At 40.2% G+C, this 15,465-nt stretch overlaps 1 protein-coding gene across 1 annotated transcript; it reads left to right on the forward strand.

Moving 5' to 3' along the window:
• Positions 1-12,000: 12,000 nt before the first annotated feature.
• Positions 12,001-12,927, forward strand: LOC123777602 (olfactory receptor 7E178-like). The gene has a single exon (XM_045774365.1). The coding sequence runs from the start codon at positions 12,097-12,099 to the stop codon at positions 12,925-12,927; it is 831 nt and encodes a 276-aa protein (XP_045630321.1). The 5' UTR covers positions 12,001-12,096.
• Positions 12,928-15,465: the final 2,538 nt, after the last annotated feature.

The raw sequence follows: 15,465 nt of genomic DNA on the forward strand, positions 1-15,465 counted from the left end.
TCTCAGTATGTGTGCAATCCTTTTTGAAGTGTGGGTTGAAAAAAATTGGCAAAACCAAACATATAGACTAGGAAATACTGCTTTCTTGGTCACATTATTTTTTCAGTCTCATGGTTTTCATTCCTCTTCCTGTTTCATATATGAATATTACTTTTTAAATTTGTTTTTAATTGGATTGGGAGAGTATTCTGGGATGCTTTATACATCATAACGAATGCATGAAGTTCTCCTCACCTGGACCCTGGTATCCAGGTGAAATGTAGAACTCACTCTCTTTTTGAATGATTTATTTACTTATTTGAGAGGGGAAGGAGGGGCACAGGGAGAGAATATCAAGCAGACTCCCCACTGAGCTTGGAGCCTGTCACGAGGCTCAATCCCACGATCCTGAGACCATGACCTGACCTGAGACCAAGAGTTGGGTGGCTAACCAACTGAGCCACCTAGGTGCCCTTACAACTTTCTTTTCACATACCTAACAGTTATTTCCTTTTCCATGGTTTCTGTGTATTTTCCATACAAATTTTGCATCTGTCAAAGCTGTTTATTCAGGTAATGTCTAAGGATGCCGTTTACTGGTCCTTAACCATGGATTTTGTTAGAATCTCCTGAGGAGTCTTGTAAATAATGATGACTGAGTCTCATCACCAGAGATTCTGATTTAGTTGAACAGGTGTGTGTCTAGGTATGAGGATTTTTAAAAAACACCCAAGATGGTTTAGTTGTGAGTCCCTAAAGAGATCAAGTTATGAAAAAACGTGTTGTAGCTCCAAGCGATGTTTTTTTTTAAATGTTTTCTTCAAATACATCGTTCTTCAAATGTTTTCTTCAAATACATTGCTCTTCAACATTGTTCTTATAAGCTTTTCATTGTGCTGGTTAAGTCTCTCTGCTCCAAACTCACCCCTCTATACTTTCTTCAAATTTTTACTTAAATTCCAGTTAGTTAACATACAGTATAATATTATTTTTAGTTGTGAAATTTAGTGATTCATCACTTACATACAACACCCCATGCTCATCCCAAGTGCCTTCCTTAATACGTATTACCCATTTAACCCATCCTCCTGTTCACCTCCCCTCCAGTAACCCTGTTTGTTCTCTATAGTTAAGAGTTGTTACATATTTTTATTTTATTTTATTTTATTTTATTTTATTTTATTTTATTAAAAGATTTTATTTATTTATTTGACAGAGACAGCCAGCGAGAGAGGGAACACAAGCAGGGGGAGTGGGAGAGGAAGAAGCAGGCTCATAGTGGAGGAGCCTGATGTGGGGCTCGATCCCATAACGCCGGGATCATGCCCTGAGCTGAAGGCAGACGCCTAACCGCTGTGCCACCCAGGCACCCCCCTGTTACATATTTTTAATAATGGTCAGCAAGTGTCTTTACAGCCTAAAATTAAGTAAAGTTCACCACTCCCTCTAAACCCCTAAGCCCTCGGTGTTTATTGGCTTGTCTCTCACCACATTGTTCCATTTTTTGCTTTGTCCTGCAGTAGCTGTTTAACCAACTACCACACTCAATTCTTTTTATTAAAATAATTAGCTTGATTTCTTTTTTCTATTTATTTATTTATTTGAGAGAGAGAGAGAGAATGTGAGTGGGGGGAGGGGCAGGGGGAGAGGGAGAGAATGTTAAGCAGACTCCATACTGAGAATGGAGCCCAACTGGGTACTTGATCCCATGACCCTGAGATCATGACCTGAACTGAAAACAAGAGTCAGATGTTTAACCACCTAAGCCACCCACGTGCCCCTGATATCTTTTTTCTTGACTGAACCCTGAATGTTAAATTATAACATGAGGAGAAATGTGTGTTATGGGAGTTGTGTGCAGTTGGAATATTGCAAAATGAGCTCATAAAATTAAGGTGGTTTTAAAATATATCTTTGTTAGGAGTGTACAACTGAGATCTAAGTACTGGTATCATATTTCCAGTAGATGGGTGGCTCTAATGGTATCTGAGGATTACTAAGTCACAAATTTCATCATAAATAAATTGTACTTTGTCTTCATTTTTTAAAAAAATCCTCAGCAGCAAAGGTTTATGTTGTCAGCAAAGGTGAGCTCTTTTCTTTCTCTAGTAATGGCCTGTTTAGGACTCCACTTTGCTACCATGCTTCCTTGTCTTCTGTCATTGATAAATCAGTCTTTGGGCTCCATTTGGTTCTTCAACATGAGTATCCATCTTTCTTTAGAAATGTCATACATAGTTTTTTGGTAATAATCTTGGCTTTCTGAAAACCTGTCCAACAACTAGTTTAATTTACTCGGCCTTTTACCTCTGAGGTAAATCACCTACCAACTACATTGATAAGGAACTTTGATATTGAAGAAGGGCATGAAATTGACAGATGATGAAGCCAAAACAGTTAGCAGGAGGTTACCATCCAATAAAAATCACTACATTTCTATATTTGCATATCCATTTATGCAAACCTAAGTGATAGCCAAAGAACCTTGTTAAGTGGGAAAGTTATGTTGCCATTTGATGTCAAATGGTAGACTTTACTCAGAGGTAGCGCTTTGGTTTTTGTTTGTTTGTTTTTAGATTTAGATTTGGAAGAGTGCATAGGAAAAGACTGGAAGACTCACACAGCCATCGAATGTGGTGTGACAATTTTCGATTAGAGTAGGAAACGGAGATAGTAGAAAAAATGTGGGATAAGAAAATACTCCACTGCCCAAATATTATAACCTATTTCTATTTAAATTTCTCATCTATAGAGTTACGACAACAAGAGCACTTAAATGAAAGTCTGGTTGAGAAGATATCACCGAATGTGCTGAATATAAAATGATTTAGGGTGTAGTAGGAGATCAATGAAGGCAAACTGTCATAATCAATATAGTAACAGGCCAGTGTATAGTCTGAACATATGGGGTCTGTAGGCCAAAATTTGATTTGCAACATCAGCTCTTCTAATGCATTAGCTGAGTGCACTGGGATATATTTCTTTATAACTTTTGTGGCCTCTAATCCTTCATTTTAAGTGATACTTATCTGAAAGCACTCTAGGATTAAACAGACAATATGCACATGGTAAGAACTAAGTAAATATGGATATCCTTATCATCATCATCTACTCTGTGGTTGATATATTTCTTATTTCAACTTTATGGAGCTATAATTTTTTTTTAAAGATTTTATTTATTTATTTGACAGAGAGACAGCCAGCGAGAGAGGGAACACAAGCAGGGGGAGTGGGAGAGGAAGAAGCAGGATTCCAGCAGAGGAGCCTGATGTGGGGCTCGATCCCAGAACGCCGGGATCACGCCCTGAGCCGAAGGCAGACGCTTAACCGCTGTGCCACCCAGGCGCCCCTATTGAGCTATAATTGATATGCAACATTGCGTACGTTTAAGATGTACAATGTGTTGATTTGGTACACTGATATATTGCAAAGCGATTGCCACCATAGAGTTAGCTAACACTTCCATTATGTCACATAATTACCATTTCTTTTTTTGTGGTGAGAACATTTAAGATCTACTTTCTTAGCAACTTTTAAATATATACTACGGTATCGTTAACTACAATCACCATGCTGTATGTTGGATTCCCAGAACTTGTTTCTCTTATAACTGGAAGTTTGTACCCTTTAACCAACATATCCTTACTTCACCCCGACCCCTGATAACTACTTTTTTACTTTTTGTTTCTATGATTTTGGCTGTTTTTGATGCCACATATAAGAGATATCATGCAGTATTTGTCTTTCTCAGACTTATTTCACTTAGCATAATGCCCTCAACGTCTATCTCTGTTGCAAATGGCAGAATTTGCTTCTTTCTTATAGCTAAATAATATTCCATTGTGTGTGTATATATATATATATGTCCCATCTTCTTTATCCATTCGTCTGTTGACAGACACTTGGATTGTTTTTATATTTTGGATAATGTGAATAATGCTGTAGTGAACATGGGAGCACAGATAACTCTTTGACACCCTGTTTTCACTTCCTTTAGATATATGCCAAGAAGTGAGATTGTTGGGTCATATGGTAGTTCTATTTTTAATATTTTGAGACAACTACATGCTGTTTTCCATCATGTTCATACTGATGTACATTCCCACAACAGTACACAAGGGTTCCCTTTTCTCTACATTCTTGCCAACATTTGTTATATGTGTCTTTGAAGATAGTCATTCTAACAGGTATGAGTTGATATCTCAGTGTGGTTTTGCTTTGCATTTCCCTGATGATGAGTGATGTCAAACACCTTTCATGTAACTGTTGGTCATCTGTTAGCCTACTTTGGAAAACTGCCTACTTAGCTCCTCTGCCCATTTTAATTTTTTTATTTTATTTTTGTCATTGAGTTATGTGTTCTTTATATATTTTGGATATTAACTTTTTATCAGATGTAAGATTTCCAAATATGTCCTCCCATTCTCTCATTCTGTAGTTGCTTCTTCATTTTTTTTTGTTTCTTTTGCTATGCAGAAGCTTTTTAGTTTGATGTGGTCCCACTTCTTTATTTTTGCTTTTGTTGCTTGTGCTTTTAGTGTCCTGTCCAGGAAATTGCTGCCAGACCAATGTGAAGGAGTTTTTCCCCTATGTTTTCTTCTAGGAGTTTTATGTTTTCAGGTCTTATGTTTAGGTCTTTTTTTTTTTAAAGATTTTATTTATTTATTCGACAGAGATAGAGACAGCCAGCGAGAGAGGGAACACAAGCAGGGGGAGTGGGAGAAGAAGAAGCAGGCTCATAGCGGAGGAGCCTGATGTGGGGCTCGATCCCATAACGCCAGGATCACGCCCTGAGCCGAAGGCAGACGCTTAACCGCTGTGCCACCCAGGCGCCCCGCTATGTTTAGGTCTTTAATCCATTTCAGTTCATTTTTGTGAGTGGTGTAAAATAAGGGTCTAATTTTATTCCTCTGAATGTGGTAATCTAGTTTTCCCAACACTATTTTTTGAAAAGAATATCCTTTCCCCATTGAGTGTTCTTGGCTCTCTTGTCAGATATTAGTTGACTGTATATGCAGGGGTTTATTTCTGGGTCCTTGACTCTGTACCATTGGTTATCTATATTTATGTCAGTACTATACCCACTTGTGGCTGATATTGGTAGTCCTTACACTTCTTCCTTGTTTCTAACTGTATCTATATATGCAAGCTTTGCCATTCTGTGCATGCATTAAAACTGAAGCATCAGAAAGAACGATTACCCAGCAACATGGATGGGACTGGAGGAGATTATGCTAAGTGAAATAAGTCAAGCAGAGAAAGACAATTATCCTATGGTTTCACTCATTTATGGAACATAAGAAATAGCAGGAATATCGGTAGGAGAAGGAAGGGAAGAATGAAGGGGGGGTAAACAGAAGGGGGAATGAACCATGAGAGACTCTGGACTCTGGGAAACAAACTGAGGGCTTCAGAGGGGATATGGGTGGGGGATTGGGATAGGCTGGTGATGGGTATTAAGGAGGGCACATATTGCATGGTGCACTGGGTGTTATACACAAATAATGAATCATGGAACTTTACATCAAAAACTAAGGATATACTGTATGGTGGCTAACATAACATAATAAAAAATTATTAAAAAAAAAAAACCGAAGCAAGCCCTTTGTGCAGTGCACTGAAAGGCTGGGCAAGCTGGTTACTTGCCCCACTCTCCCCTTCCTGTTGAGGGGAACTCTTCTAGCTGGGGAGTTCCCTCTTGGTGCTAAGCAGTCCTAATTGGGGAGATGGAATGATGCAGGCAAAATAAAGCTGTTCTTCCTTCCCTTTTGTGTGGTTATTCCCAGGTATTTTGTTCTGCTGTTTGCAGAAGTTTCTTAAGTCGACTTCTGAGATCTTCCAGAGCTATTTTTGTGCATGGATAGCTAATCATTGATCTCTGGGGGTGGGAGGGACAGAGGCCGAGGTTGCCTTCTTCACCATCTTGGTTTAATTGATCTTTCTTTGCATCAGATAATGACAGCTCAGTCTCTGAGTTACTCATCAAGAATCCTCTGAGCCAGGAGAACCACGTGGGTAAGATGTGGCAGCTTGCAAGAGACCATCATTTACATACAATTTATTTTGTCAACCAGAAAAAAAAAAAAACCCACAGGCCCAAATCACATTTATTTAAACATTAGGATCTGTGAACAAAAAGTAATCTAAAGAAAATACATTCTGGGGAAAATGAATTCTCGTTGTACAGAAATCAGAAACCACTGGGGACATTTGTTGAATTTCAGCACAGAATGGCTACATCTTGGTGGGATGTCAATGGAGGGACCCTGGTGATAGAAGAGAAATTGCATCAGCTTCTTCTGACTACATGTGCTAAAGCAACATGGTGGGATCTGCAGAAATACCAAATCAGAGGCAATTTCTGCCCACATGTCAGATCTTCTGCAGGGGAAATTTGTTGAGAGCCTTTTAGCATGATGGGTTGTGGATCATGTTGGGAAGGAGAGACGTCTCCAGAGTCTTGTGTTGTTTAGAGACCAATGTCCTGGTAAAGGGTGAGGCGCGTATGGTGGGCAGATTTTAATGCTCCCAATGACCTCCACCTCCTATATTTATGGCATTGTGGAGACTCATCCCCTTAAGTGTGTCCTGGGCTAGTGACTTGCTTCCAACCAACACAACATGGCAAAACTGATGGGATGTCACTTCTGAGATTAGGGTACAAAAAGACTCTGACTTTTATCTTCCAGTCTGTTGTTTCTCTATCACCTGTCTGCCTATTCTGATGGAAGCCAACTGCCAGGTGTGAGCTTCCCCATGAAAGACCCATGTGGCTGAGAACTAAAGAATACCTCTGGCCAACACCCACAAGGGATTCCATCCTTCCAACATCTATGTGAGTGGGCTTGAACAGAGGTCTCCTCTCGGTCAGACTTTGAGAGGAGCGTAGCTCTGGCTGACACATTGACTGCAATCTTGTTAGATACTCTTGTTTATTTAAGAAAAGTAGCAAGTTATAAATAAGCATATAAAATTAATAATATTCTAAATACATACATACATCAACGAAAGAAAAACTAGGACTTGGGCTGTCATTTAAGTAAGGGAAAAAAAACGTAAAAAAGGGAAATCGGAAGTTCCTCTTAGAGACATAAATCCTAACTGAGAAGATGAAAATAGTTTCTGATTCCTGGTATAGAAGACCGAATTCTCCCTGATTTACATGGTCGACATAATGGATTTGCAGATGTCAAAGTCAAAAAGTCATAAATTAAATTGAAAAAAAGGAGTCTGTACTTTATGCTAAGATTCTTGAAATTGGAAGTCAGAAGCAAAGTGTGCAGGTGAACTTTCTCCTGAGAAGAGGAAGGGCCCAGACCCTTCTAAATAAACTCACTTTTCTTCTTTTCTTCTTCTGTTACTAGGAAGTCCTCAGAGATTGGGATGACATGGACCAATTTTGCTAATTATGAGCTCTGGGCATTGAGCTCTCAAGGTCATACAGGAATAAATAATTAACCAATGTCTCCAGCCTTCATGGGTACCAGGACCATTAGACTGCATACTGTCTTCTCCTCCCATAGTCATCATCCGCATAACAGGATTCATGCCTGAGTCTGTCTTCCTGCCAGTCCTGAAGACAAAGCTTCAGCCAGCATCATTCACCAGGAAGGAAGGGGGAGTGAATCTGAACTCCTAGTCATGACTCAACAGAGGTACAGCACAGACCAGTGAGTGCCCAGGGAGATGGTGGATGGAAGAGGGACTGCCGGGAACTGTTTCCTCAACAACTAGATGAGCTGGGGCTGGCCAGATGGGAGGGCAGCGATATGCAAAGTTCCAGCTCAGAGATCCATGAAGTTTACATTCTTTTTCCTGTTGGGGATTTCAGAACTCTCATTCAGAATTCTGCTCTCCTCCAACACCATTTCTAGCTTCCACAGGCATCACTCACATGAGAGCAGGAGACAGATTTCTCCAAACTGTTCCCTAAGCACTCCAAAATAATCATGAATGTGATGATGGTGATCATGATGGTGATGAGGAGAGTAAACCATACTATAAGATTTTATTGAGGGTTTCCTTGTGCCAGGCTCTGATGCTATGTAGCTTTTAATTTTCATTTGCACAATCACCCCCAAGATAGAGGTGCACAGTTGAGGAAAAGAGCACAGCATTCTTATTTAATTTTTACCAGGTCCTGGGGTAAAAAGGGGTGAAGTCAGGTTTGGATCTGAGTAGCAAGACTCTATTCACAAGGCACAGGGTGCGGGCAATGTCTTTCCATACCATTTAGTTTCATGTGGCTAATGAGCCCTTGAAATGTGGGAGGTCCAAATTGAGATGTTCTGTCAGTATAAAATACCAGATTTTGAAGATGTACAGAAGAGAATGTAAAATAATCTCAATTTTGTGTATTAGTGAAATTAAAATATTTTGGGGGTAGTATAGTAAAATTTGGTGTAGTAAAATTTTTTATTTTATTATAAATAAAATATTAAAACAGGGGCGCCTGGGTAGCGCAGTCGTTAAAGCGTCTGCCTTCGGCTCAGGGCGTGATCCTGGCGATCCGGGATCGAGTCCCACATCAGGCTCCTCCGCTGGGAGCCTGCTTCTTCCTCTCCCACTCCCCCTGCTGTGTTCCCTCTCTCGCTGGCTGTCTCTCTGTCACATAAATAAATAAAATCTTTAAAAAAAAAAAAATATTAAAACAATCCCCCCCAAAGCAACCAATGACTCAACCTACCTTTCCTTTCTCTTTCTAGGTCACTCCAGGCAGAATGCCAGCAGGGAAACAACTGAGCCTCATTCATTTCTGATTCCTCAGTACCTACACTGTGGTTGGCACAGTGTAAGCAACTAATACATATCTGTTTATATACATTAATTATATATTATATATGACGTATTGATTACCCTTTGTTAGTTCACACGAACCCAATGTAGTCAATATGGCTTTCATATACTGGGGACTTTCTTGCCTGAGCTTTCATTTCTTCCAAGGATGTCCTGTATGAATGATGAATGAGATTCAGTGGTTTCCCTCCAAGCACTCTTCCAGAGTGACAAATAAAATTAATCAAACCCTGAAGAAGGGGCCATGGGAACCCTCAGTTTTGTAGCCAAATTGGACAGAAGTTGGATGGAACAGGAGGGACCTACTACTTGCGATTGGCATGTGAAGTGGGGTGGGAGCAGCCTTGTGAGATATCCTGTGGGATTTGATGCTCCAGGCAGATAGTGTCAGAATTGAGTTAAATTGTAGGACATTCAGCTGATGTAGACAACTGCTTAGTATGGGAGGAAAACCCCACACATTTGCTGATCAGAAGTTTCAGAAGTGAAGTATTCTGTGTAAAAGTCAAGGAGAAACACAGGAGGTGAAAAACTGGGTAGGTTTTTCCTATACAGTGCCAAAGACTTAATTCAATTTTAATTTATCCCTTATTAGGTAGGGAGTGTCCATGCCCACTATGGGATCTTTGAAGGCAAGGTAATAGTTTCAGTGGTAAAGGTGAGAACATGTTTGTTCTCTGTTCTTATGTTCAAGAACCTCCCAAAGATTCTAGAGGGCACCTTGTTTAAATTTAATGGGATCCCCAGCTATCACTGTAATTTGAGCCGCAGTAGTGATTGAGAACATGGAGGTCTGCCAATTGATGCATTTCAGCAGATATTAAAGTTAATTCAGAATCAACGTTGAAGAGATGTAAAACACTTTTCTATTTTTTGTTCCATAAATTCTTCTAATACATTTCAGACTTCTAACTGGGTCAAATTATATACCTGTTTCAGTTTTTTGTTTCCTCCCCCATATGCAAGTGTCTTTCTTTCTCTTAATTTCTTTTCCTTTTTTCTTTCTTTATTTTTTATCACTGGGTATATTTCAAGGAAGGTCCTCTCTATCCTCCTCATATTTGTAAATCTCTTTCTCCAGAGAGCCTCAAGCTAGTATCTTCAGGGTGAGGGACCTCCTCCATGATGATAATTGTTTCATAGGGTTTATATACCCTGTGCTTAAATCAGGTTTGAATTAACCCCTTTACTGTAATACAGGGGTGCTATGGATGTTTCTCCCTATAACCCTGAGGATCTGGATCTTTGTTGCAACAAAGGTGTAGGCGACAGGAGCAGCAGAGGTACTGAAAGGTCCCAACCTATTTTTAGGAATGCTGACCTCAGCATGACACACACGACAGCTTTTCTTCTCCTTCTCCTTCCCTCCCTCTCCTTCTCACTTCCCTCTCCCTCTCTCTCCTCTCCAATGACATTCTTCCATGAGCAACCACCCAATGGACCTAGATCTTGCACAGGGTATACTCTGAACACCTTTAGAGGCCAGGCCAATGCCTGGTTGAAACACACCACCAATCAGGGTAAGAGTCTTTCCCTGACTCCAGTGTCAGTCACAGCTTCATTCAGAGACCTATGGATAGGTCTGGGCCAAGACACAAGGCCCAGGGCCATATTAAGAAAAGACCCAATCTCACTGTCTTGTCTCTAACAGCCAAGTAATTATTGAAACTTCCAAATTAGGTCATTTAGATCTGTAAGAAAGGATTGGAAGGGCTTATGAAATGCATCACGGTGCAGTCCAGTCTGGAGTGCATGCTTCATGCTCACAGCAGACAGCAGAGCCAGTGAGCAAGCCAGAGCAAGAGAAGAAGGACCTTGTATGGTGGTGGTTATTGTCTCGTGCCCCACTCGCTGCATCAAATAGAACACTCTGCAGAAATAGGATGGACTCCTATTCAAAATTTGGCTTGCATGTGGAGGCTGATAATGCCACACATCCAAGAAGGTATAAAAAGTTTTATTCTTCATATGAAGACCTCTCTGCCTAGAGAGAGCATAGCAGACCTTCTACACTGGTCTGAAATGGCACAAGAGTTCAAGAAAAGTGGATGACTTGGGTTTTTAATTTTTTTTTTTATTGTGGTTACAATGTGAGTTCAGAGTGGGAGTTCCTCCCTATGTACTTATGAGGTATGTCACCAAAGGACAGAGAATCCAGGCTTGCTTGCTTCCTTGCTTTTTTTTTTTTTTTGAATTGAGATATAATTGACATATAACATTAGGTGTACAACATAATGATTCAAAATTTAAACATATGGCAAAATGATCACCACAGATCTAGTTAACATCCATCATCATACCTAGTTGCAAAACTTTTTTTCTTGCAATGAGAACTTTTAAGATCTACTCTTAGCAGCTTTCAAATATGAAACACGGTATTATTAACTATGGTTACCATGCTGTACATCACATCCCCAGAACTTATTTGTCTTATAACTGGAGGACCTAGGCTTTCTTATCACCTAGCCCAGATGCTGTGCAGATGGGCTAAAGAGAGCAATATGCCTTAAACTCAGCAATCAAATATCACACGAAAAAATGGGTCAGACACTTTATTACATAGATCTTATAGGGTGTTTATAAATAGTTCAAATCAAGATAATTAATTTCTCTGCATTTAGATAAAATAAAATACTTTTGACTGCTTATTAGTGTCCTTATATTAGAACAATTTTTAAGGGAGAAAGATATTTCTTATTCCTTTTATTTCCTTTAAAGAAGGGGACTGACTTGTTAGTGTGTTTATGGATTTTTAAATCTCTAAGTATTCTTGCCCTTCTAATTTCTTTAGCCCAGTGTTTTCAAAGTGAATGCACATAGAAATGGTGTATGGAGCAAAAGACAATGAGAAAAGAGTTCTAGGAAGAATGTGTTGCAATGACTGAGAAATTTTACTAGATTTTCCTCAAGTGTGAATACTTTATTTATGAATTGCTTGAACCCAAAATACAGACACACTGATGGATACCTGTATACTTGTTTCCTTTATTTAAACTCTCATTTTGGGTGCCTGAGTGGCTCAGTTGGTTAAGCGACTGCCTTTGGCTCAGGTCATGATTCTGGAGTCCCGAGATCGAGTCCCATGTGAGGCTCCCTGCTCAGCAGGGAGTCTGCTTCTCCCTCTGACTCTCCCCCCTCTCATGCTTTCTGTCTCCCTCGAATAAATACTATCTTTAAAAATAAATAAACTCTCATTTATTTCCTAAAAGCTGTCTGTGCTATGTGGAGCTCCAGAATCTAACAGGTGTCTTGGAATTTCTCCTCCTGGGATTCTCAGATGATCCAGAACTGCAGCCTGTAATCTTCAGCCTGTTCCTGTCCATGTATCTGGTCACCATGCTGGGGAATCTACTGATCATCCTGGCTGTCAGCTCTGACTCCCGCCTTCACACCCCCATGTACTTGTTCCTTTCCATCCTGTCCCTGGCTGACATCGGTTTCACTTCTACCACAGTCCCGAAGATGATTGTGAACATTGAAACTCATAACAGAGTCATCTCCCACATGGGCTGCCTGATTCAGTTGTCTTTTTTAAATCTTTTTGGTTGTTTGGACAGCGTACTCTTAACCGTGATGGCCTATGATCGGTTTGTAGCTATTTGTTATCCTCTGCACTACCCAGTCATCATGAACCCCCGCCTCTGTAGCCTGTTGATTCTGGTATCTTTTTTGATCAGCCTTCTGGACTCTCAGCTGCACTGCCTCATGATGTCACAACTTACCTTTTGCAGAAATGTGGAAATTCCTCATTTCTTCTGTGACCCTCCCCAGTTTCTCAAGCTTTCCTGTAATGATACTTCCGCCGATAAAATATTCATGTATTTTCTTGGTGCCATCTTTGGTGGTATTCCAGTCTCAGGGATCCTTTTCTCTTATACACGAATTGTTTCCTCCATTCTGAGAGTCCCATCCGCAGGTGGGAAGTACAAAGCCTTCTCCACCTGTGGCTCCCACCTGTCAGTTGTTTGCTTATTTTATGGGACAGGCCTTGGGGTGTACCTCAGTTCGACTGTCTCACATTCTCCTGGGAAGGGTGCTGTGGCCTCAGTGATGTATGCTGTGGTTGTTCCCATGCTGAATCCCTTCATCTACAGCCTGAGGAACACGGACATCAAGAGGGCTTTGCAGAGGCTCCTCAACAGAACAACCTAGTCTTAATACTTGGACTTTTTTTTTGGTCTGTTGATTAGAAATGGTTGTAAAACCAAACATATGGGATTGGCAAGCATGCCTCTTTGGTCACATATTTTTTGTAGCTCATGGTTTCCATTCCTCCTGATTTGTCATATCTAAATATTGCTTATCTTGGCACATCTTTGATAGAATTAAGGGAGTATTCTGGGACCCTGTGTATGTCAAAATCACTGCACAAATTGAATCTTATTAAACCTGTGTAATCTTTGGTATTTATCACCCATGACCCACGCATCCTGTAGAAATTCACCACTCTCTTTTAAAATATATACACAGTTCTCATCCATTTTCACTGTCATGTCTATTTCCCATAAAACTATGGCTTTGATCAAATCTATTGAAGCAGGTTGTATGAAAGAATGTATGTCACTGGTCCTCAATCTTGGCTTCATGTTTGAAGCATCTGATACGCTTTAAAAATCCTCATGCCTTAGTCCCACCACCACAGATTAAGATTCAATTGGACTGGAGAATAAAAAGACCATGAACAGTTTTTTAACAGCACCCCAGGTTGGTCTAATGTGCAGATAAGGTGGAGGACTGTTGAATTTTGTCAGACACTTCATTCAAAGATGACTTGCATATGTCGGGTCCTTTATTGTTCATGATCAGACCCTGAACATCTCAAAGTGATCAGAGATCAGAAAGGAGGAGATATGAAAGAGTTTTCCATAGCAATAGCCAATGTGATTTTCCCCCTCATATTCTTTTTTTTTTAAGATTTTATTTATTGATTCGACAGAGATAGAGACAGCCAGCGAGAGAGGGAACACAAGCAGGGGGAGTGGGAGAGGAAGAAGCAGGCTCATAGCGGAGGAGCCTGATGTGGGGCTCGATCCCAGACCACCGGGATCATGCCCTGAGCTGAAGGCAGACGCTTAACTGCTGTGCCACCCAGGCACCCCAATCCCCCTCATATTCTTGGTAATATTTTTTACATATCTTCTCACGCCACACTCTACAGCTGGTTCACTGTGCTGGATATTAAGCTATTGTTTTCTGCTCCAAACTTACCCTTCTATACTTTAAGTTGTGATGCTGTGGTAGGGGCTGGGAATCTTTAAACCACTGCTCTGATTTTTCATCTGGTTTCTCTTTAAGTTCTTCTAATAATGGTAATAACAATCACATGCACTAATGCCCAGTCAATTCCCTATACCTCTTAGCCATGGTGTTACCACTATATCCTGCAGCTATGGGTCTGTTACCATATTTTTCCTTTTGTGCCTTTCACAAAAGTATTTAATCATACCTGTACTAAAACTACCTTCATTAAAATAACTAGAGTGGTTTCTCTTTTCTTGATTGAACTCTGACTGATCAATCAGTATTGGGAATAAAACTACATTGTGAGATGCAATGGGGAGATTGCATCGTGAGCTCAGGATATAAAGGTGGTTGTAATGATATATCTTGGCCGAGGGTATACACCTGAGGTTTCAAGTAGTGGTGATATTTCCAGTGGCTGTGTGGTTCTAATTGTGCCAATAGATTGTTAAGTCACCTAAGTCATTATGGATAAATTTAACTCTATCTTCATTTTCGTTACTCAAGGATAGCAAAGGACCATGTCCTCAGCAAAGGGGTGATCTTTTCTTTCACTAGGAACCACCTCCTTAGGATCCGACTTTGTCAGCATGCTTCCTTGTCTTCTATCATGATCAATATGTCTGTGGGTCCTTCTGTCTTCTGCTACACGCCCAGGAACCACGTACACATCAACCTCTCCTTTACAGATGCTACACGTAGTTTCTGAGGTAACAATCTGGGCTTTTCGAAAAGCTGTCTAGGGGCACCTGGGTGGCTCAGTCACTTAAGCGTCTGCGTTCAGCTCAGGTCATGGTCTCAGGGTGCTGGGATCGAGTGGCAGGCAGTATGCTTGTGCTGTCTCTCTGTCAAATAAATAAATAAAATAAAATAAAAAAGAAAGAAAAATTGTCTAATAACTGGTTTAATTTGCTCTGCCTTCACACTAAGCCAAATGGCCCGCCAACTTCACTAACAATGAACCTGGTATTGGATCGGCTCTTCCTGCTACAAAGTGACTTCAGTTTAATACTAGATTTTCCTCCTGTTCGAGCATTCTAAAACATACAAACACTCACACCTTCTTCTCCAATCCTTCTCTCTTTGGTCATTTGGGCTCTCTAAAATTTTCCTCTGCCATTTGTGCACATACACATAATTAGCACAATTTCTTTCATACCCAGTTTAATTGGGTAAATACTGACGTTTTCTTCATATCAGTTAATGAGAAATCAAGCTCCGAGTTTGTCTTCCAGTCAGGCCTTGAGATGACTACATTCCTTGTCCCCATTTTGAACATAGGGATCTCTGAGAACCCCTGAAGTATTTAAGCAAACGATCAAGTCACCAGATAAAAATATAAAAATGAACAGTTGTCTCATATAATAACATACATTACTGGACAGAAAAATAAAACCTGGGCTGTCTTTCAAAACAGCAAAAAACATACATCTCTGATGCATAAAATTC

The sequence above is a fragment of the Ursus americanus genome, chromosome 14 (assembly GCF_024610735.1).
Source record: "Ursus americanus isolate L20-20 chromosome 14, mUrsAme1.1.p, whole genome shotgun sequence".
Lineage (NCBI taxonomy): Eukaryota > Metazoa > Chordata > Mammalia > Carnivora > Ursidae > Ursus > Ursus americanus.